At 41.2% G+C, this 23,367-nt stretch overlaps 1 protein-coding gene across 9 annotated transcripts in view; it reads left to right on the forward strand.

The window, feature by feature from the left end:
• cfap46 (cilia and flagella associated protein 46) overlaps positions 1–23,367 on the forward strand; it is a 130,722-nt gene that overhangs the window by 65,312 nt on the left and 42,043 nt on the right. For all 9 annotated transcript variants that reach the window (XR_009815447.2, XM_061962663.1, XM_061962679.1 and 6 more), the window contains 8 exons: positions 346–498; positions 593–793; positions 871–977; positions 1,172–1,354; positions 3,311–3,449; positions 6,290–6,484; positions 8,693–8,881; positions 9,089–9,202. Coding sequence is in view for 8 of the 9 variants with exons in the window: in XM_061962663.1 (XP_061818647.1) it covers positions 346–498; positions 593–793; positions 871–977; positions 1,172–1,354; positions 3,311–3,449; positions 6,290–6,484; positions 8,693–8,881; positions 9,089–9,202 (1,281 nt within the window). In the remaining variant the exon portion in view is untranslated. The remainder of the gene's footprint in view (positions 1–345; positions 499–592; positions 794–870; positions 978–1,171; positions 1,355–3,310; positions 3,450–6,289; positions 6,485–8,692; positions 8,882–9,088; positions 9,203–23,367) is intronic.

Below are 23,367 nucleotides of genomic sequence, written 5' to 3' on the forward strand. Positions count from 1 at the left end.
GTGTGAATACATTTTCCGTAATACACATGGAGAAAGGGTAGGATTAAATAAGTTGTGCTTTTTACTCTTTTTCAGACATGTCAATTTGCACAAATGTATCAATTTGATGTTCATTAATGTAACTTGTTAAAGCATGTCTGAAACAAATTAATCATTCCACACCACACCATACATACCAAATAAGGTTAAAGGTACGTGTTATTGTTGCAACAATTAAGAATGTTTATGTAGTTTGAAACAATTTGAGTGAATGTATTGGTATTTTCCCCCTAATTGTCAAATATGCCTTTTTGAATTTTGTACAGTATAAACTGAAAAAAGGGTTATAATTGTCTGCTTTTAAAGAAAGATGGAATGAATGAAATGTCTGAACCACATCTACAAAAGAGGAATCTGTTCAGTCTGGATATTTGGGTAGACAAAGCTGAGGTCTGCCTGGGAATGGGGCTCTTTCAAGGAGCCAGGCAGCTTCTAGCCGAAGCCCAGTTGGTAGCATCAGTGAGTAGTATATTGGAAATGTTTTTTTTTTTGTTGATGACTGATGACGACATGATAAAGTTAATTTCCTGTGTTTAATCAAATTACTTTTTAGGAATTTGAAGACAAGACAGTAATGGCAAGAATCTTCCTCAATGTGGCTGTTCTGGCTAGTGACGAACAGAACTATGCACAGGCTCTATATCTTCTGGACAAGGCCCAAGCATTAGGTGGAGACGAGCACTTCTGGTACAAATTCACTCTCACAAAGATCACTGCTGTAGTAGGTCAGAGACAGAAAGATGCACAAGCAAAGGTAAATATCATACAGTTAAGAGTTTTAGACATTAATTTTCCCAAGTTTGCACATAATCACAATATTTTTTTAAACAGATTGATCAAATTGTAAAGCAAGGCTGTGAGGCTCTGAAAATTGTTCTGGAGCAACGGATAAACCGAGTAACAGGGATTACCTTTTTAATTACATCATTAGAAATGAGGTAATTCCCTTATGCAGCCTGCTAAGTAGTACAGTTGCCCTTTTTAAATACAATTTCTAATATCCGTCTATTCATTGCAATTACATATGCCCATCTATTTAAAGGGGCTGCAGTTCTAAAACTGTGTTGTAGAGATCTACAATGCGATGACATCAGCTAATAAATCTTATAATGTCATTTGTGCTGTGTTACAGGGGTGCCATTGAGTGTATACGTGCCATTTCTGGCAATGATCCTGGAGATGTACATTGCACAGAGGAAGTTCATATGCTGATAACTGCTTGCGAGATACTTAAACAATGTGCAAGGGTTTTTGCTCAACTTACCTACATGGAGCATGCTGCAAAGAGCAATGAAGAGTGCATGTATGGTCTGAGGTGAGTGAGGGTAAAGTTACTACTCCAGATTGTGTATGGTATTGACACAATGACTCGTATAGGCAGATCAAAATGAATTGCAAAGACTTACAATAAATGCACGTAAAAATGCATTGCGTATACCTGTATCAAAATGGAGCTATTTTTTGTTTTGCAGCAGTTCCTCAACTTTACCATGTGCCAACTTAAGAGTATTTTTAAATAAAAGCTGTCTCTTGGCTAGTTGCGAATGCTTTAAGTTGCAAATAAATATTTGAAATACAAGCATATTTTGCTTAGGTTGGCGTAGGGAATGCCACAGTGAACCCTGTAAAATCCAACCACAACATCTCGTCTTACTCGCTAGCATTAGTCTATAGTTAAAAAAACGACATAACTTTGTTTTTCCAACAATGGTAAGGAAGAAAGTTAGTATTAAAAACAGTGGTGAGCAGAATTGGATGATATTCATTGAAATAAAGAAAGAAATCATCCAAAAACATGACCGTGTGTAGCCAACTTGGCAAACTAATTTGAGCGTAACACTGCTAGTCCGCACTAGCTGACTGAAGCAAAATGAGTAAAGTAAAAAACCAAGGACGATAAAACAATATCTAAACGGGTGACATGTACACTATCCCTAGAAATGTTGAGAAGCTGCTGATTGTGTATTTAATGGGGAAGAAGCTTACTGTAAAATGTCACTTTCCAAGGTATTGCTGTAAATTATAAATTCATCACTTCATAAAGCTAAAGTAGTTGTTAGACGATCTACTGTATTGTTTTCTATACAATATTTTTTTGTTATCTAAAAGTTTATTTTTCCTTTTTAAAAAGCATGTTACATGTTAAAATGGTGGTGATTTAGAGGGGCAAGCACTGATTAAATTGATTTCAGATGATTTGAGATACACATGTTTTGAGTTAGGAGCTCTGTCACAGAAGCATTTAAGCACATAAGTTGAGGGACAACTGTATCGGTTTCCAAATTTAGCACAATTTGCTTGTAAACTATTCTATTGGCTGCATTTATTCTCCATAATATTATGTTATTATTAGTTATTATGTGCACTGGTTAATTAGCTTGTATATGTACAGTGGGGCAACTAATTATTAGAACCCTTGCTGATTTTGTTTGAATGTTTACCCCTTGACAAAGACATTAACCAATTATTGTACATTTAGTTTACCAGTGACAGACATAATCTAAAACATTTAATAAAGGTTAAAAAAAATATTTGTATTTGGTTGAATTAAGAAGTGTTTCATCCACTACCATCCAGCAGAAAATTAGATCCATATGGTTCAATTAATTTTATTTTTTTGCCTCTGAAGTCTTGTCGCTCCAGCAAGAAGCTGATAGAGACCATCACAATTTGAAAATGGATGAACATAGTCAACTGCCCTCTCTCTAGAGCTCCATGCACAATCTCACATTGTGGGGTAAAGATGGTAATGATGAGGGATAACATTATCAAAGCTTGTTGATAATTTTAACAGCGCTGGGACCACAGTCACAAAGAAAGCCATTGGTAACACACTTTGCTGAAATTTATTAGATACTGAGGTGCCCGCCTGGTCCCTCTGCTCAAGAAAGTGCACGGACATGCCTGCCTGAATCTGGCCAATGAACACCTGAATGATTTAGAGAAGGTTTATGAGAATGTGATCTTGTCAGATAAGACCCAGATAAGGATCAAATGCGTATTTTAGTCAATCAATATGTATTGTTATCAAATCATTTTGTAGGTTTTTTTTTCTTGTTTTATCTGTCTCTCCTCTGTGAGAAGACAGAATTCGGATCAAATACTGTAATTATTCCAACACTGTAAACCTTCAAATGATAATGCATAAAAAGTCAAAGTAAAACAATTGTTAGAGGTTTGCTTACACCCATAACCTTCTCCCAAACTTCTTTCACCCTTTTACATATTGTGTTCCCCTGACAAACACCTTACCATCATCATCCTTCTGAAGATTCCTGGCTGACATGGCTACAGACAACAAAGAAAAGCAGCGCTTCTTGCTTGATGGACTTTCCTGCATGCAGTTAGCCATCTCAGATCAAGAATGTGTGGTACTGAATGCTCATAACTACCTCCACCTGGAAGAGGAGGTAAGTCAACCGCACATATTTCACACCCAAGTTAATTAGAATTTATTTCAAGACTCTTAAGTATTAATTTTCTCTTTTACATTTCTACTCATCAATGCAAGTAACTTTTTTATTCATTTGTGAGAGGTAAGATTTGGTTGAAAAGAGAGAGGAACCAACAGATGGAGGCTGTTTTTGACTGCCCCCTTAATTATCCAATAAGCTGCATAAAGTAGTGAATCAATTGTTGAATCCTGTGCTGTGTCACACAATATCAAGGGGAAATTGGACCTAATCAAAGGCATATGTTCTCTTTATGTCACATATCACAAATGTAGCAATATTCTAAAAGAAGCAGATAAAGCTTTCATTTCTCTATCGTTGTGTCAATGCCAGATAGATGATAGAATTGAATTATTTTGCAGACACTATACAATATTTATGAGTAGGTGCGAGAGCTTGAGAAGCAGGGATGGCCAAGCAGAACACCGGTTGCTTCTTTGATTTACATGTTGATAGAATCATAAAAAAAATGATTGAATGAACAACCCACACACCTGCTGTAGATCCTAGTAGAATTGGGTTTCTGATGAAATCCCTGTTCTGTGTGGAATCAGCTGTCTGAGAGGCATGGTGATAACGCTATGCTCTCAGCAGAGGGTGCTGCTACCTTGGTCAATCTTGGCATTCATTCTTTAGTGGCCAAAGTAATTGTTGAAGTCAACCCTGCAATATTTAAAGTTAAAGTGCCAATGATTGTCACACACACACTAGGTGTGGCGGAATTATTCTCTGCATTTGACCCATCACCCTTGATCAATATGTAATAACATGTAAAGTTATGCAGAGTGTTACAACAGTTGGTCGCAAAGCTTTTTAAAATTATAACCCGTGTCCCCAGAACTTTTCCACATTTCATATGAAAATAAATTCAAACTAAGAAAACAATAAAAAAAAAAAACACACTAAAATCGGATTTGTGCGAAGCATGCACACCTTAAAAACTTAATTTTGCTGTAACGCAACTTGAATGTAATCCTTTCACAGTCCAAAAAACATGTAATCCATGCATCCATCCTTTGTTATTTCTTTACAATCACAAACAAGTGGTCGGTGGTACAAACTGACCAAAGAAAGTTAAATGTTATCACTGTTAAACTGAGAAGGGACAAGGTTAAAGAAGCTCTGCTTCTATACTCCTTTTTCAGACATGTTGAAATTGCAACCTTGAATGCATGTTCGAAATTAACTAAAACCATTACCAGTGGTGCACATATAATAATAGATTAGATTTTATATCGCGCTTTTCTGTTATTAGATACTCAAAGCGCTCACAGAGAAGTGGGAACCCATCATTCATTCACACCTGGTGGTGGTAAGCTACATTTTGTAGCCACAGCTGCCCTGAGGTAGACTGACGGAAGCGAGGCTGCCAGTTTGCGCCTACGGCCCCTCCGACCACCACCTATCATTCATTCAGCGGCACTGGGGGCAAGGGTGAAGTGTCCTGCCCAAGGACACGATGGCAGCGATTTGGATGTCAAGAGGCGGGGAGCGAACCTGCAACCCTCAGGTTTCTGGCACAGCCGCTCTACCCACTATGTATTAGGGATAAGTATCAAATTCAGTACTTTTAAAGGTACTGACCCATTTCCATCATTAGTAGCCTACTACAGTGATTTTCAACCTTTTTTGAGCCAAGATACATTTTTTGCGTTGACAAAATCCGGAGGCACACCACCAGCAGAAATCATTAAACAACGAAACTCAGTTGACAGTAAAAAGTCGTTGTCGCAATTGTTGGATATGACTTTAAACCATAACCAAGCATGCATCAATACAGCTCTTGTCTCAAAGTAGGTGTACTATCACCACCTGTCACATCACACCCTGACTTATTTGGACTTTTTTGCTGTTTTCCTGTGTGTAGTGTTTTAGTTCTTGTCTTGCACTCCTATTTTGGTGGCTTTTTCTCTTTTTTGGTATTTTCCTGTACCAGTTTTAGGTCTTCTTTTGAGCGATGTTTCCCGCATCTACTTTGTTTTTATCCTTCTTCGTGGGCACATTGTCGATTGTCATGTCATGTTCGGATGTACATTGTGGACGCCATCTTTGCTCCACAGTAAGTCTTTGCTGTCGTCCAGCATTCTGTTTTTGTTTACTTTGTAGCCAGTTTGGTTTTAGTTTTGTTCTGCATAGCCTTCCCTAAGCTTCAATGCCTTTTCTTAGGGGCACTCGCCTTTTGTTTATTTTTTGTTTAAGCATTAGACACCCTTTTACCTTCACAATGCCTCCCGCTGTTTCCGACATCTACAAAGCAATTAGCTACCTGCTGCCACCTACTGATATGGAAGAGTATTACACGGTTACTCTGCCGAGCTCTAGGCAGCACCGACACTCAACAACAACACATCATTTGCAGACTATAATTACTGGTTTGTAAAAAATATTTTTTACCCCAAAAAGGTGAAATTAGATCATCTCCCACGGCACACCAGACTGTATCTCACGGCACACTAGTGTGCCGCGGCACAGTGGTTGAAAAACACTGGCCTAGGTATCAATTCACATAAAGTCAAGCAGTCAGCTTAACTGCCTCTAACTAATGTTACAATTTTCCATGCCAATAATAAAGTAAAAAATGTATATTATAAATATAACTAAAAAATGTAAGTATGCCTGACACTCTGTGTACAATAAGGCTCCAGATGTGTTCACTCAATACTAATTTACCTTGGTTCGCTACATACATGCTACTGATTAGCATACAAAGTGTTTAGCTCTCATATTTATTCATGACCTTTGCTGTGTGCACTCTTTCTGTTGTGTTTTCTGTTTGTCATGTTGACCTTTTTTGCCAGAGTTGTGGAGTTTTATTGTCACCCAAATGGACACTGCTGCACATGCGGCTCACCCTAGCAGAGGTTTGCTTGGCAATACAAGAAGAGCACTGTGAAGAACTGCTAAACCGAGCCCGGGCAAAGGACAAGACAATCGCTGAGATAGCAATTGAAGACTTTATGCGAAGTATACCTGAACCCAACTCTATTGAACAGGTTAGAACAACCACTAGATGGCATTTTACTCTTGCACGTTCTACAGTAAACTGCAGATCTCCCAAGGCCAAACTTCTGTGACCTGGAGGTGGAAGTTATGTCCGCCGTCTTATATATCGGGGGTCGCACGGTGATCATATTCTGGGATTGTCTCTATCCTCACCAAATTAAATATTTGTTTCCTTAACTTAAGCCTCACCTTTATATAGCCCCCCACCCAAATGTAATAATAATAATTCCTCCTTGCTACCAGCTCCACAAAATAATGTGTAGTATGGAATTTACATAGCCTCGTGTATTAGATGCGTGGCAGAGTGTATAGTAAACTAATTAACTGTTTGCATTATGGGGGTTGACAGTTTGGTTGACTAAAATAGGCACTATCAGAAAACTTTTTTGGGCCACATTTTTCTCCAATAAACATTGATTTGGATCTTGTTATGCACCTACCCTACGTTTGTTGTAAATCTGTGCTGTAGTTTTTGTGTAATCCTGCCCACCAAACAACACTTGTGTAAAAACATTTGCTCTTGTCCTTGTTGGAGGTAAGAACACTGAACTCTTTTGCCAGGGAACACATTTAAAAAGAAGAATAAGGCAATGGCAATAGTATTGGCCAATACTTTTAATAACAAATTGTTCATTCAGTATAAACATATTTAAAAGATGAAAGAAACCATCAAGATGTGAGAGGAAGTACATTTAGACTTTCATTGTTACCTCAGTCACACTCAATGAAATATATACTATTATATACATTTACTGAGAAGTGAACGGCTATAGTTTAGCTTTTGTAAAATGGTATTGCAGTGTCAAGTGTGACAATCATTATCTCTATTTGAGGTTTTATAGCCACCCCTAATAACTACGTAAAAAATATTGGACCAAATTTCGAGGAAAGGATTCCAGATCCCGAATCAGTTGAGAACTTGAATGACACTATAGACAAAAATCCCAACTCAATGTTTCTCACGGACACGACAAAATAGGAAATTATCAAAATTGTGAATACCTCTAAATGTATATCCACGACCTCAACTAATTGTAATGGAATTGATATGGAAACTATAAAAAGGTAAGATATGTCAGAAGTTTTAATGTGTATCAATATCCTATCATTTCTAACAGGCAAACACAATGAAAATAGCAAAAGTGGTACCAATTTATAAGACTCGAGACAAAAACCAGTTTACAAACTATAGACCTGTTTCCTTACTTTCACACTTTTCTAAAATTAATGAAAAATTAATGAATAAAAGTGGAACACTTGCAGACAACCAACACGGATACAGAGTCAACATTTCAACATCAATGGCATTAATCGAAATAACGGACAAGTTTACCAATGCAATATATGTTAAACTGTGCTGCTGCAGTGTATATGGATCTAAAAAAGGCAATTGACAAGATTAAAATAAATATTAGGAAACAACTACAAAAGTGCACTTTATTCACAAACCGTGTTACAAAAGAGGTCAGTTTGAATAATACATAATGTTGGACATAGAGAACATACCAACCCTTTATTTGTTAAATTAAAAATATTACGATTGGTGCATTTGGAAACAACTAAAAGTATGCACAAAGAAAATTATAACCTGCCACGCAAGAATGTACTATAATTATTGTCATCAAAAGAGGCGAAATATAGCCTTAAGAGAAAAATCTAATTAAAAAAATGTGTACGCACGTACAACACTTAAAACATTTAGCATATCAGTGTGTGGAATTAAATTATGGAATGGATTAAGAAAATAAGTAAAACTAAGTATACTAATAGAAACTGTTCAAACGCAAAGTGTTTACCAAGTACAATGAAGAAGAACCTTGACAAACATCTTGAACCTTTCATCAAACTGTATTTGTTGTGTATTTATGTATCTAATAATCATTTACTTACTCATTTTCAGTAAATTTTTTTATTGACTAATTCATCTATTTGCTGTCGTGGTGCAAATGGAGTAAAAACAAATGTGTCAAAAATTGCTATGATACGAAAAGGGGTAGAATTACATAAATTCTGCTTCTCCTACATATTTTCGCACATGCTGTAATAAAAACTGGAAATATGTGATGTATTACATTGTAATTGTAAGCATGTTTGAATTAAACTGACACTAACCAACCAACCCCTTCTATTTGACTCACCTTCTTTGCTCAGCTCTACATACTCTCTTGAACACCAGTTCTCCCTTGTGTCCTATGCAGGAGTGGATGAATGTGGGCAGCACATTGGGTCAGATGGCGTTGGGCCAGCTGGCTGCAGTGAGCTCTTGTTCCATAGACAGTATGGAGCTGAGAGCGCACTGCTTGAGTCTGATGGGTAAAACCATAAGACTGATGGCTGTGCAAGAAGACCCTGGTTATATATCGTATCTCTGGGACAAAGATATCCAGGTAGAAAATATCACATTGCCAAAACCTTTTGCACCAGGAAATGTTGGTGAAGCATAGCAACATTGCATTTGGAATGGGGCCATAGATGCTCACATGGTGAAAAGCTAAGATATTGTGATTAAAGAGGAATAAATAATGTCATCATTTACAGCAGGTTTTAGACTGCATATTAGAGTAACTTGAACTTGAAATCGTTCTCTGCCACAGGATGGTTTGTGTGACCCCAACACTTTGGAGGAAGATCCTTCAGGGAAAGAGAAAGACAACACTTTAAGCAGTGAGGAGTCAAAGATTACCTCTGCCAAAAGCGCTGAGCTGCAGGTACAAACCTCCTGTCAAGTGGCCCTGTCATTCCTGACTCATTAAATCTGTGATTTTATGAATTTTCACCTCCTATGTCGAATCCCCCAGAGGTCATTGTCTGGACATGGTTCCTAGTTCTCAAAATAAAAATCTCAGCTGAGACATCTGATGCACTTGGGGCGGTGTGGCTTGGTTGGTAGAGTGGCCGTGTCAGCAACTTGAGGGTTCAAGATTTGATTCCCGCTTCCGCCATCCTAGTCACTGCTGTTGTGTTCTTGGGCAAGACACTTACCCACCTGCTCCCAGTGCCAACCATACTGGTTTAAATGTAGCTTAAAGATGCATCGGTTTCACTATGTAACACGCTTTGAGTCTCTAGAGAAAAAAGCTCTATATAATTTGCTTAACTTTACTTTAAACCACCTGCAGAATAAAATAGCAACTACACCTATTTATTATATTTGTTATAACATGTAGGACAAGTAAACAACATTCATCTGACAAATGGTTCAAATATCATTCAATCAATCAACACTTTATTCTGTACACAGACAAGATGCAACACTAAAGGCTTGATTTACTAAAGATTTGTGTGTACTAAAACACATGCAAACCAATATCACATGCAAAGCTGATCTACTAAACATGTGCAAAGGGGATTGCGTCTTCATTAATATGCTAAATATATGGTGATCTTCAAAACGCCCACAATACTGGGAGGAAAAGATGCAAATACAATTATTTAACACGCGCAATGTGATTTACAAACACTCTTTATTGTTTTGCGAGGAGTAATTTGTGTTTTATTTAGCACATATCAGAAGGACGTGTAAACTGACCGTTCCACACAATGCTGCAGGATCAATGCGTGCGGTGTACACACACTATGAACAGACGAGCATCCTTTGTCCTACGTGTCTGTCAACATTTTAGAGTACTGTCAGAAATAAAAAATATTAGACATCGTATATTTAGCAATATCATTTTTTAATATTGTAGCTGCTTGAGGAATTAAGGGGCTGAATGAAACACATTCAATTGATGCTTTTTAGTGTCCTTTAGTGTTTTTTCATGACATAAAAAACATGTATGACATTTATGAAAACATTTATGTGGTACATTAAAAACATAGCCATACGCCACAGGTAGAAGGATATCATCGATATGCAGTAAATTAGTGTCTCTTTGGTGATGCCTGGAATATTACATGCAAAATCCTCATTTAAATAAGGCAGTCTGCACCACTTTACAATTGTACACGCAAACTTAGTGAGTTGCACGCAACACGCTCATAAATTGTACACACTATTTTATAGCTTGCACACGCTTTTTAGCGCGTGGTATTTGGATCTTAGTAAATCAGTCCCTAAGTGCTAAAAAAGGATAAATACAAACACGCACACAAGGCACCATTGACAATAACAAAACATGGCATAGCACTGAAGATTGACGAAAACGCCACTTTTGAAGCATACACACTGGAAAATACCCAAAAAAATTACGCGATATAAAAACAATAGATGTATATTTTCAATATGGACATAAATAAAATACAAACAATAAATACAAAAACAAAACAGTAAGAATGTTTAACTTATACAATAATAAATAGAAACAATGACAAATGTAAAATACTTTTAGTTTCAGGTAATCTAGTTGATGCCTCATACAGTTCAGCTAATGTATAACAGTAAACATGAATCTAATACAATTAAATGTCATATGATTTATGGTATGTGTAATTCAGTTAATCATGTATTCCAGTAGAAACTTACTGTGTAATTGATTCTCTGTATTGAAGCATACACTAAAAAAAATTATATACATAGATAGAAACCCTTTAGTATTTCCTACATTTGATATGAGCTCAACTTATGAGTGATTTAGTCAGTATTTCTCCTTTGCAGAGGTAATCCATTTATCTCACAGATGTGTAATATCAAGATGCTGATTAGACAGCATGATTATCACACAGGTGTGCTTTAGGTTGGCCACAATATAGAACCAATTGAAAATGTTCTCTTTGTTTTTATCACAAAGCACAATGCCACAGATGTCGCATGTTTTCAGGGGTGTGAAAGAGGGATACTGACTGCAGGGATGTCAACCAGAGCTGTTGTCCGTGAATTGATTTTTTATTTATTTACCGTAAGCTAGGGCTGGGCGATATATCGAGTTTGTAAGATATATAGATATATTTTTAAACAAGATATGAATTTGAAAAATATCGTAATATCGATATATAATTTATTTCACGTTTGAATTACCAAACGCTGCTTATTTGTTGTGTTCCTTGTTCTCCCCCATTCCCCTTCCATGGGCTATTAAACCCCTCCCCTTCCTCCTTTCAAGACGTGCTTGCACGTATAACATCCATGATTGGTTGGTTGTTTACTATGATGAGTCATCAGCAGCTCTCTAATTTTTTCCTGGATAAATGCCTGTTGTTGAGATATTATTTTAACATCCTAGACTGGCTTTTATTAACACCTGCTTAGTAGGGCTGCATGATTAATCGTCATCTAAACGCCGTCAAGGTGTTAATTATTGCAATTACGTAACCGCAGGAGGCTGAGGTTTTTTGTTCTGTTTGTCAATCAGAATTGTTGAACCTCGCGTTTGTTTGCCTCTCGCTTCAAACAGGGAGAAAGACGTCTCACCCTGTGCATCGCTCTCAGCACCTGAGTAGAATTAACTGAACATAGTAAGCCCACTTTTTTCAGTCATTCACAATCTTTGTCTCGGTGGGCGCAGTGCGGGGTGCCAGCATTACACACGCGCAAAGCACACACAGCGTCCCGACTCGCGACTTGCTAGGTAAGAAGTGCCGCAAAGTAACACAAATTTAGGAGGAAAAAATACATGATTACAAAGCCAAATGTCCTGATGTGGTAATATTTCAGCTTCAAATTGGATGGACAATGAGAGTCCATCAACACGTACGAGCGAGAATTCCGTGATCACGTCCGACATCATTTTTCCAACTGGGGAAAAAAATGCACTTTTAGATGTTCAGTATTTATTTAGGTTACATTTTTGCTTCCCGAAATGAGTCCATTTTATTTTTTGTTTATTTATTTAGGATGAAGTTATTTATCTTTCAATTACAGTACAATGGTAAACAATTCCACAGTAATGACAAATAGTTTATATCCTTTAAAATGGTTACTTACATTATAAAGATACATTATGATTACATTACATTATAAATAGGTCAGTGGTGACCAATATTTAAGCGTAGATATGCTTTTTGTTTACATAGGAAAACTTAGTAAAATAGGAACAAAAACGAAAGTGTTTGCATAGTGTGTGCATAGCTCTGTTGGTAGAGTGGCCGTGCCAGCAACTTGATGGTTCCAGGTTCGATTCCTGCTTCCGCCATCCTAGTCACTGCCGTTGTGTCCTTGGGCAAGACACTTTACCCACCTGCTCCCAGTGCCACCCACATTGGTTTAAATTTAACTTAGATATTGGGTTTCACTATGTAAAGCGCTTTGAGTCACTCGAGAAAAGCGCTATATAAATATAATTCACTTCACTTCACACATTTTACTTGTATATAGAATGCCATTGTGTTGTTTTATGATCATGGAATGGCAGAAATAACAATTTTGATTGTTGAAGACGGCGTGGCGAAGTTGGTAGAGTGGCCGTGCCAGCAATCGGAGGGTTGCTGGTTACTGGGGTTCAATCCCCACCTTCTACCATCCTAGTCACGTCCGTTGTGTCCTTGGGCAAGACACTTCACCCCTTGCTCCTGATGGCTGCTGGTTAGCGCCTTGCATGGCAGCTCCCGCCATTAGTGTGTGAATGGGTGAATGTGGAAATACTGTCAAAGCGCTTTGAGTACCTTGAAGGTAGAAAAGCGCTATACAAGTATAACCCATTTACCATTTAAAGATAACATTGTCAGAATAGGTCCTGGCTAAAACCGCAAATTTATGATAAAACAAAACATAATTTTACAATAAGGACAATTCATGTGATGAAAACAGAAGGCTAATTTTCCCCATTAGACCATCCATCCATTTATTTTCTACCAATAGAAATGGACATCTCTGGTCTCTCCCTACCTGTTGTCTATCTCGCACACAGTGATGGGCAAGCTTCTCGGAAAATGTAGTTAGCTGAGCTACTAGTTACTATTGATTAAATGTAGCTAATCTACAGAGGAAGCTATCCCCATGAGAATTATAGCAAGCTGCATGGCAAAAGTCGCCTGCTACATCAAAGCTACATATATATAAATGTATAACTTAGTGTACAACTTTCCACCAAACAAGAGAAAAAATGCTATAATAAACACAAACTAGAAACATTTCCTCTGTCTGGCTTTTCAACATTTCTTTTAAGTTGCGTACCATGTACAAAATGAGGGAAGAAACACAGAAATCAAATTAAACAAAAGTCAGTGAAACAATAATAATGATAAATAAACACCATTATATATACTCTGATGGAGACTTTTCAGAACAGGATACATTATGACAATAACCTGACTAAGGAAAAGTGCAAAACATTTCTCTCACAAAACGAGATATCTTTAAATAAACGGATTTCAATAAAAACCGAACATATTTTAAGTAAACATATTTTCCTGACTGGGGAACAGAGTCAAACAAAATTAATCTCCTCTCCAATTCGTACACTTCAAGTTCTTACACTGAAAAAAATAAGCCTGTTGGATTTACATGAAAATGGTTACATATTTAACAGTGTTTATTATTAATTACTAATTAAAGCAACATATTTTTATGTTAAGTACAAATAGTATTGTTGTGTTGCATTGACCTAACCTGCTTTAGTGAGTGACACACTATTAAATAATTTAGACAATGCTTAATTTCTGTATAAATTCAATATTCCAATACTCCCCTTTAGATCATTTTACCTACAACATTTTTCAAAATGAATCAAACCTTTTTTTTTTAAACAATGCAACTGTAATGTTAAAACTTACAAAATATTGTCAGTACTGATTAGTTTTTTTTAACATGTTTTCATGTTAAAAAAAAATGTTTCGTGGGGAGAAAAAAAAGAAAGAAAATCCTTATTTTGAAAGAGTAATCTTGCTGGGCGCTGCGCCATAATCGTTTACATTTAGGGGAAACCCTGTAAGAGCTTGTCAAAAGTCCAGCCTAGGCGCATATTTGAGGTCCAAGGCATGCATCGGGCCAAACAACATGGCGGCAGCTAAAGCAGTGTTGTCTATAACCTGCAGTATCGTCTGCCTTTCCAGGAAAATCCCGATGTTCTTTGGTTGGTCAGTGGGATCTCTTTGTTTTGTCACATGTATTCCCGCTGAGGTGTCCTGAGTGGATTCATCGTTGTACAAAAATATATTTACAAAAATGGCCTTTAAATTAAATTACTCCTCTCTGAGCTGCCACCTTACCGTGGTAGAGGAGTTTGCGTGTCCCAATGATCCTAGGAGCTATGTTGTCCGGGGGTTTCTATGCCCCCTGGTAGGGTCTCCCAAGGCAAACTGGTCCTAGGTGAGGGATCAGACAAAGAGCAGCTCGAAGACCTCGATGAAGAACACAAACCAAGGACCCAGATTTCCCTCGCCCGGACGCGGGTCACCGGGGCCCCCCTCTGGAGCCAGGCCCGGAGGTGGGGCACGATGGCGAGCGCCTGGTGGCCGGGCCTGTCCCCATGGGGCCCGGCCGGGCACAGCCCGAAGAGGCAACGTGGGTCCCCCCTCCAATGGGCTCACCACCCATAGCAGGGGCCATAGAGGTCGGGTGCAGTGTGAGCTGGGCGGCAGCCGAGGGCAGGGCACTTGGCGGTCCGATCCTCGGCTACATAAGCTGGCTCTTGGGACGTGGAACGTCACTTCGCTGGGGGGGAAGGAGCCTGAGCTAGTGCGTGAGGTGGAGAAGTTCCGGCTAGATATAGTCGGACTCACTTCGACGCACAGCAAGGGCTCTGGAACCACTTCTCTTGAGAGGGGCTGGACTCTCTTCCACTCTGGCGTTGCCGGCAGTGAGAGGCGACGGGCTGGGGTGGCAATTCTTGTTGCCCCTCGGCTCAAAGCCTGCACGTTGGAGTTCAACCCGGTGGACGAGAGGGTAGCTTCCCTCCGCCTTCGGGTGGGGGAACGGGTCCTGACTGTTGTTTGCGTTTACGCGCCAAACAGCAGCTCAGAGTACCCACCCTTTTTGGATTCACTCAAGGGAGTACTGGAGAGTGCTCCCCCGGGTGATTCCCTCGTTCTACTGGGGGACTTCAACGCTCATGTTGGCAGCGACAGTGAAACCTGGAGAGGTGTGATTGGGAAGAATGGCCGCCCGGATCTGAACCCGAGTGGTGTTCTGTTATTGGACTTTTGTGCTCGTCACAGATTGTCGATAACAAACACCATGTTCAAACATAAGGGTGTCCATATGTGCACTTGGCACCAGGACACCCTAGGCCGCAGTTCCATGATCGACTTTGTAGTTGTGTCATCGGATTTGCGGCCTCATGTTTTGGACACTCGGGTGAAGAGAGGGGCGGAGCTTTCTACCGATCACCACCTGGTGGTGAGTTGGCTGCGATGGTGGGGGAGGATGCCGGCCAGACCTGGCAGGCCCAAACACATTGTGAGGGTTTGCTGGGAACGCCTGGCAGAGTCTCCTGTCAGAGAGAGTTTCAATTCCCACCTCCGGAAGAACTTTGAACATGTCACGAGGGAGGTGCTGGACATTGAGTCCGAGTGGACAATGTTCCGTACCTCTATTGTCGAGGTGGCCGATTGGAGCTGTGGCCGCAAGGTAGTTGGTGCCTGTCGTGGCGGTAATCCTAGAACCCGTTGGTGGACGCCGGCGGTGAGGGATGCCGTCAGGCTGAAGAAGGAGTCCTATTGGGTTCTTTTGGCTCATGGGACTCCTGAGGCAGCAGACAGGTACCGACAGGCCAAGCTGTGTGCGGCTTCAGCGGTCGCGGAGGCAAAAACTCGGACATGGGAGGAGTTCGGGGAGGCCATGGAAAAAGACTTCCGGACGGTTTCGAAGCAATTCTGGACCACCATCCGCCGCCTCAGGAGGGGGAAGCAGTGCAGTGTCAACACCGTGTATGGTGGGGATGGTGCTCTGCTGACCTCGACTGCGGATGTTGTGGATCGGTGGAGGGAATACTTCGAAGACCTCCTCAATCCTACCAGCACGTCTTCCTATAAGGAAGCAGGGCCTGGGGAATCTGTGGTGGGCTCTCCTATTTCTGGGGCTGAGGTTGCCGAGGTAGTTAAAAAGCTCCTCGGTGGCAAGGCCCCGGGGGTGGATGAGACCCGCCCGGAGTTCCTTAAGGCTCTGGATGTTGTGGGGCTGTCTTGGTTGACAAGACTCTGCAACATCGCGTGGACATCGGGGGCGGTACCTCTGGATTGGCAGACCGGGGTGGTGGTTCCTCTCTTTAAGAAGGGGAACCGGAGGGTGTGTTCCAACTATCGTGGGATCACACTCCTCAGCCTTCCCGGTAAGGTCTATTCAGGTGTACTGGAGAGGAGGCTACGCCGGATCAAATCAAATCAAATCAACTTTATTTATAAATAGTCGAACCTCGGATTCAGGAGGAACAGTGTGGTTTTCGTCCTGGTCGTGGAACTGTGGACCAGCTCTATACTCTCGGCAGGGTCCTTGAGGGTGCATGGGAGTTTGCCCAACCAGTCTACATGTGCTTTGTGGACTTGGAGAAGGCATTCGACCGTGTACCCCGGGAAGTCCTGTGGGGAGTGCTCAGAGAGTATGGGGTAGCGGACTGTCTTATTGTGGCAGTTCGCTCCCTGTATAATCAGTGTCAGAGCTTGGTCCGCATTGCCGGCAGTAAGTCGGACACGTTTCCAGTGAGGGTTGGACTCCGCCAAGGCTGCCCTTTGTCACCGATTCTGTTCATAACCTTTATGGACAGAATTTCTAGGCGCAGTCAAGGCGTTGAGGGGATCTGGTTTGGTGGCTGCAGGATTAGGTCACTGCTATTTGCAGATGATGTGGTCCTGATGGCTTCCTCCGGCCAAGATCTTCAGCTCTCACTGGATCGGTTCGCAGCCGAGTGTGAAGCGACTGGGATGGGAATCAGCACCTCCAAGTCCGAGTCCATGGTTCTCTCCCGGAAAAGGGTGGAGTGCCATCTCCGGGTTGGGGAGGAGATCTTGCCCCAAGTGGAGGAGTTCAAGTACCTCGGAGTCTTGTTCACGAGTGGGGGAAGAGTGGATCGTGAGATCGACAGGCGGATCGGTGCGGCGTCTTCAGTAATGCGGACGCTGTATCGATCCGTTGTGGTGAAGAAGGAGCTGAGCCGGAAGGCAAAGCTCTCGATTTACCGGTCGATCTACGTTCCCATCCTCACCTATGGTCATGAGCTTTGGGTCATGACCGAAAGGACAAGATCACGGGTACAAGCGGCCGAAATGAGTTTCCTCCGCCGAGTGGCGGGGCTCTCCCTTAGAGATAGGGTGAGAAGCTCTGTCATTCGGGGGGAGCTCAAAGTAAAGCCGCTGCTCCTCCACATCGAGAGGAGCCAGATGAGGTGGTTCGGGCATCTGGTCAGGATGCCACCCGAACGCCTCCCTAGGAAGGTGTTTCGGGCACGTCCGACCGGTAGGAGGCCACGGGGAAGACCCAGGACACGCTGGGAAGACTATCTCTCCCGGCTGGCCTGGGAACGCCTCGGGATCCCCCGGGAGGAGCTGGACGAAGTGGCTGGGGAGAGGGAAGTCTGGGCTTCCCTGCTTAAGCTGCTGCCCCCGCGACCCGACCTCGGATAAGCGGAAGAAGATGGATGGATGGATGGATGGCCTTTAAATTAACAAAATTGGAAACATGTTGGAAGTCCTTTCGAGAGGTATTTTTTTCTAAACATATGCCACATTTGATCTAAACAAAAAAGATGAAAAGGGCAAGTAAGTTGCATATGTGCTTGTCAAAAGTTTGGCGCAATGACATTTCAGTCACAATCCCAATTCCAAACAAGGGCGACTTGTCAATCTTGCCATAACAAGGCACCAGTTAACTCGCTTTCTGTTTTTGAGAATCCTGCTCAATCAATATTTTCTGCAGCACTTCGAAAAAGTACTTTTGCTCAGGAAGATAGTTCAGATCCAAGGCATACATTAGGTCAAACAACAAGGCAGCAGCCAAGGAAATGTTGTCCATAACCCGCAATACCATCTGGCCTTCCAGGACAATCTCAATGTTCTCTGGTTGGTCAGTGGGGTGTCTTTATTTTACCACGTATATAAGTATGTATCCACTGTTGTGTCCTCAGCAGACCCATCATTGAGGACCTCAACTAGTGCCTGCAAAGTAGTCACAAAAGGAGCCAAATAAAACTTTTTAAAAGCCCCAAAAAAATTTTGGAGAGCTGAAAAGGTTATGATCATGTTTTCGCTCTTAATTGTAATTCCTGATAAATCAGGTATCTCCAGTCGAGTATTTCTTCTCTATTATTTATTACAGTTTGCTGTTATTACAACCTGAATTTCAGAAAACTTAAGATGGTCTTTAAAGTGTAAACAAATGTGAACTTAAAGTCTTACCAATTACATGGGCCATAATTTTATTTACACAAGACATAACTTATGTTTCAACTGAAAAATATTACAGTTGTGTGGTTGCAAGAGAGTTCACTTTCTGCATCACCTGAGCATGTTTATTGAAAGACAACAAGACACAACCCAGAATGCCAAATTTGTTGGAAAGTGATAACAAAAATATTGAAGTACAATTTCTGCTAACAGAGATTGAGAAACATTGTTTTTAAATGTTTTGTTGATTTATTTAGGTAATTAAAGGATATTGAGCTTCCGATTGCAATGGTAAAAAATACTAATTTGAAAAAAGCTTATTGCGTTTGAAGGGAGTACTTGGATTATTATTATTGCTATTATCACATATGATTACACTAGTGTTTAAGTGTAATCACTAGTGTGATGCTATTCTATTTGATTCTTGGGGGTAACGATTCGATTCAGATTCGATTCTTGATTCAAAACTATTCTTGATTAAAAATCAATATTTTTTAATAACATTGAGTGCCAGTTGTATGATTAACTACATTCCTCTATAAAAAAGATAAATAGCTGTGATAAATGCCTATAATACCTAAAAAAAACGGGTTTTGTTTAATAAAATCCTACCCAAACATTTAATAACGTCAAATACAAATAAGGCAACAAGAGTTTGTTACTGCCCAACACTGCTGATATGGTATAATCTCAATTTATGAGTAACAATTACAACATTTAAGATACCTCTTCATCAACTGGTGATTTGATTTGATGCAATTTGATCATGATACATCCCGATTCAAATATGACTCGTTGACGTTGGTCAGTTATGCTTTCAGTCTACTTGACAGCAGTGTGGCATATTTCACAAACAGCGTTAGTTTTAGCAAGATGCCCGTTTCTATTGAAAAACCTTTAGTTTTGCCAAACCTTCGAGTTTAAGCCATGACTTTTTGTTGTAGTTACGTATACGGGCCTACCCACAATTATTTGTGTTCACTAAAAAGGTTTCAAACTTAATTTGGGTAATTATCTATTTAGTATTTTGGTAAAATTAGGGCTTAATCACATTTTGGAATTTGGCTTTATCATGATTAATCACAGGTGATTGCTTGTTTTCAAAATTAAAATATGCTTAAGACCCCAATATTTATCGCACATGCAATTTTTTGTCAGAATGTGTGTTTTCATGAATAATGCAATATATTTTGTGATTAATCACATTCGTTAACGCTTTATTTTGACAGCCCAAGTTAAAAAACATAAAAATTCAATTTAGTAGATACAAGGTAAAATGTTATGCTCTTCAAATGTTCCCTAAACCGCAGCAATTTAAAGCTGATCTACTGATGCACTTGTATTCGCATACGCATGTCCGGGGTTCGATGGCAACCGGCTAATCTTCACATCCCATCTGACAAATTGGGCAAAAGGCAGATTACACCCCAGACTGGTCCTCAGTCTATCACAAGCCTATATATATAAATATACAAAACCCGAAACCAGTGAAGTTGGCTCGTTGTGTAAATCGTAAAAAAAACAGAATGCAATGATTTGCTAATCCTTTTCAACTTATATTCAACTGAATACACTGCAAAGACAAGATAATTTAATGTTCAAACTGGAAAACGTTGTAATTTTTTGCAAAAATTAGCTCATTTGGATTTTGATGCATGCAACATGTTTTAAAAAAGCTGGCACAAGTGGCAAAAAAGACTGAGAAAGTTGAGGAATGCTCATCAAACACTTATTTGGAACATACCACAGGTGAACAGGCTAATTGAGAACAAGTGGGTGCCATGATTGGGTATAAAAAGCAGCTTCCATGAAATGCTCAGTCATCCACAAACAAGAATTGGGTGAGGGTCACTACTTTGTGAACAAATGCGTGAGCAAATTGTCGAACAGTTTAAGAACAACATTTCTCAAAGAGCTACTGCAAGAAATTTAGGGATTTCACCATCTACCGTCCGTAATATCATCAAAAGGTTCAGAGAATCTGGAAAAATCACTGCACGTAAGCAGCTAAGCCCGTGACCTTTGATCCCTCAGGCGGTACTACATCAAAAACCGACATCTGTGTGTAAAGGATATCACCACATGGGCTCAGGAACACTTCAGAAAACCACTGTCAATAACTACAGTTTGTCGCTACATCTGTAAGTGCAAGTTAAAACTCTACTGGGGACGGAGTGGCGAAGTTGGTAGAGTGGTCGTGCCAGCAATCGGAGGGTTGCTGGTTACTGGGGTTCAATCCCCACCTTCTACCATCCTAGTCACGTCCGTTGTGTCCTTGGGCAAGACACTTCACCCCTTGCCCCTGATGGCTGCTAGTTAGCGCCTTGCATGGCAGCTCCCGCCATCAGTGTGTGAATGTGTGTGTGAATGGGTGAATGTGGAAATACTGTCAAAGCGCTTTGAGTACCTTGTGTGGTGTGATTGTATTATGGGAGAACTACAGAGTCGACAGGCTATGACGTCACGAGGTGCGACGGAGCGGGAGACAGTGTGGGAGTGAGTGAGAGAGCGAGACACCTGTTGTGATTGAGCTAATAAAAGTATCCACGTTATAAAGTACAGCTGGACTCACGTATGTAATTCAGTAACTCGACATGGTGTCAGAAGTCCTGTAGTTAATGTGGAGTGTGAGCCAAGTGGAAATATAGTTTGTACGCGTCAGTGGATAAAGAAGTAAGGACAACATGAGCGAGGGGGACGGAGCCGCTGCAGCGCCTGCACGGCCACCCAACGCACCGTTCAACATCCAGCCACCGGAGTCCTTTGACTTTTCAAATCCACAAGAGTGGGACAAATGGATCCGGAGATTCGAAAGATTTCGCCTGGCAAGTAACCTAAATGCAAGCTCCGAGGACAATCAAGTGAACACATTGATTTATTGCATGGGGGACGAGGCGGATGATATTCTCCGTGGGTTAAATCTGACGGCCGCTCAAAGACGTACATACCAGGGAGTGCGCGAGGGATTACAAGGCTTCTTTGTTGTGAAGAAAAATGTTATCTACGAGCGTGCTAAGTTTAACATGCGCAAGCAGAAAGAAGGGGAGAGTGTGGATTCGTTTGTCACTGCACTATGTGCGCTGGCGGAGCATTGTAGCTACGGGATGCTACACAATGAACTGATCAGAGACAGACTTGTCGTCGGATTGCAAGACAAGGGGCTGTCTGAACGCATGCAGTTGGACGCGGATCTAACCTTGGATAAAGCCATAAGAATGGCACGACAGAGCGAGGAGGTGAAAAGGCACTAGTCTACTCTCCGAGGGGACAACACCAGATCAGAGGCAAGTGATGCAAAGTCTGTTGATAGAGTGTTCAAGAGCAACTTCAAGTCTGCTAAAAACAAACCTCAATATGCTGATAGCCCAAAGTACAAGCCACACAGTACTCAGTACAGCAAGGACAAGGGCACACAGTCATCGTGTCAAAATTGTGGCAGCTCTCCATCCCATCCAAAAAGTGATTGTCCTGCTAATGAAGTGAGATGCCATGCATGTGGGAGGAGGGGACATTACAAGCGTGTGTGCAAGTCCAAATCAGTGCATGAAGTTGAAGAGGATGAGGAGGAAATCTTCCTCGGCAGTGTCACGGAGGATGGGGATCCTTGGATGGTCAAAATTGGCATCCATGAGAGCAGTGTGACATTCAAAATAGACACAGGTGCCGATGTGACAGTCTTGCCTCACTCAGTGTTCCTAAACACATGCAGAAATGATCCACCTAATCTCAGAAAGGCAACAAAGCCACTCCTGGGACCAGGAAGAAATCCCCTCGACGTGGTGGGCATCGCCAGTTTGCTGCTGAGGAGAGGGGAAAAGACAGAGAGAGAGGATGTGTACATCGCTCGTCATGTGCATACTGCCCTGCTGGGAAGATCTGTGAGCTGTAGGCTGGGGCTTGTAGCACGCCTAGACAGCGTTACTATGGAGACATTAAAGGAGCACTACCCAAAATTATTCACCGGGCTCGGAGAAGTGCGGCAGCCATATGCCATCAAGCTGAGTCCAGGGGCGGAACCATTCTCATTAAAGACACCAAGGAGGATTCCATTGCCTTTAATGGACAAAGTCAAGCAGGAACTGTCCCGCATGGAACAACTTGGGGTGATAAGTAGAATTGAGGAGCCAACAGACTGGTGCGCTGGCATAGTGGTGGTGCCCAAAAAGACAGGTGCTATACGTATATGTGTCGATCTCACCAAACTCAACGAGTCAGTGTGTAGGGAAAAGTTCATCCTGCCATTAGTGGAGGAAACGCTGGGAATGCTGGCTGGAGCCAAAATGTTTAGTAAGCTGGATGCAAACATGGGGTTTTGGCAAATTCCTCTAACTGCAGATTCATCGAAACTGACAACTTTCATTACACCCTTCGGGCGCTATTACTTCAGACGGCTACCGTTTGGCATAGCATCCGCCCCCGAACATTTTCAGAACCGGATGGTGACGGAGGTCACAGAAGGGCTTGAGGGCGTTGTTTGCCACATGGACGACGTGCTGGTGTGGGGCCGAACACAAAAGGAGCATGATGCTCGCCTGCATGCCACGCTAGAAAAGATCCAAAAGGCAGGCATCACTCTGAATGTCGATAAGTGCGATCTGTCAAAGTCAGAGGTGACCTTTCTAGGCCACGTGCTCTCCACCAGTGGCATCAGCCCAGACCCAAGCAAAACTGAAGCTGTGAG

This window comes from Nerophis lumbriciformis, linkage group LG02 (genome assembly GCF_033978685.3).
Source record: "Nerophis lumbriciformis linkage group LG02, RoL_Nlum_v2.1, whole genome shotgun sequence".
In the NCBI taxonomy this organism is placed as follows: Eukaryota; Metazoa; Chordata; class Actinopteri; order Syngnathiformes; family Syngnathidae; genus Nerophis; species Nerophis lumbriciformis.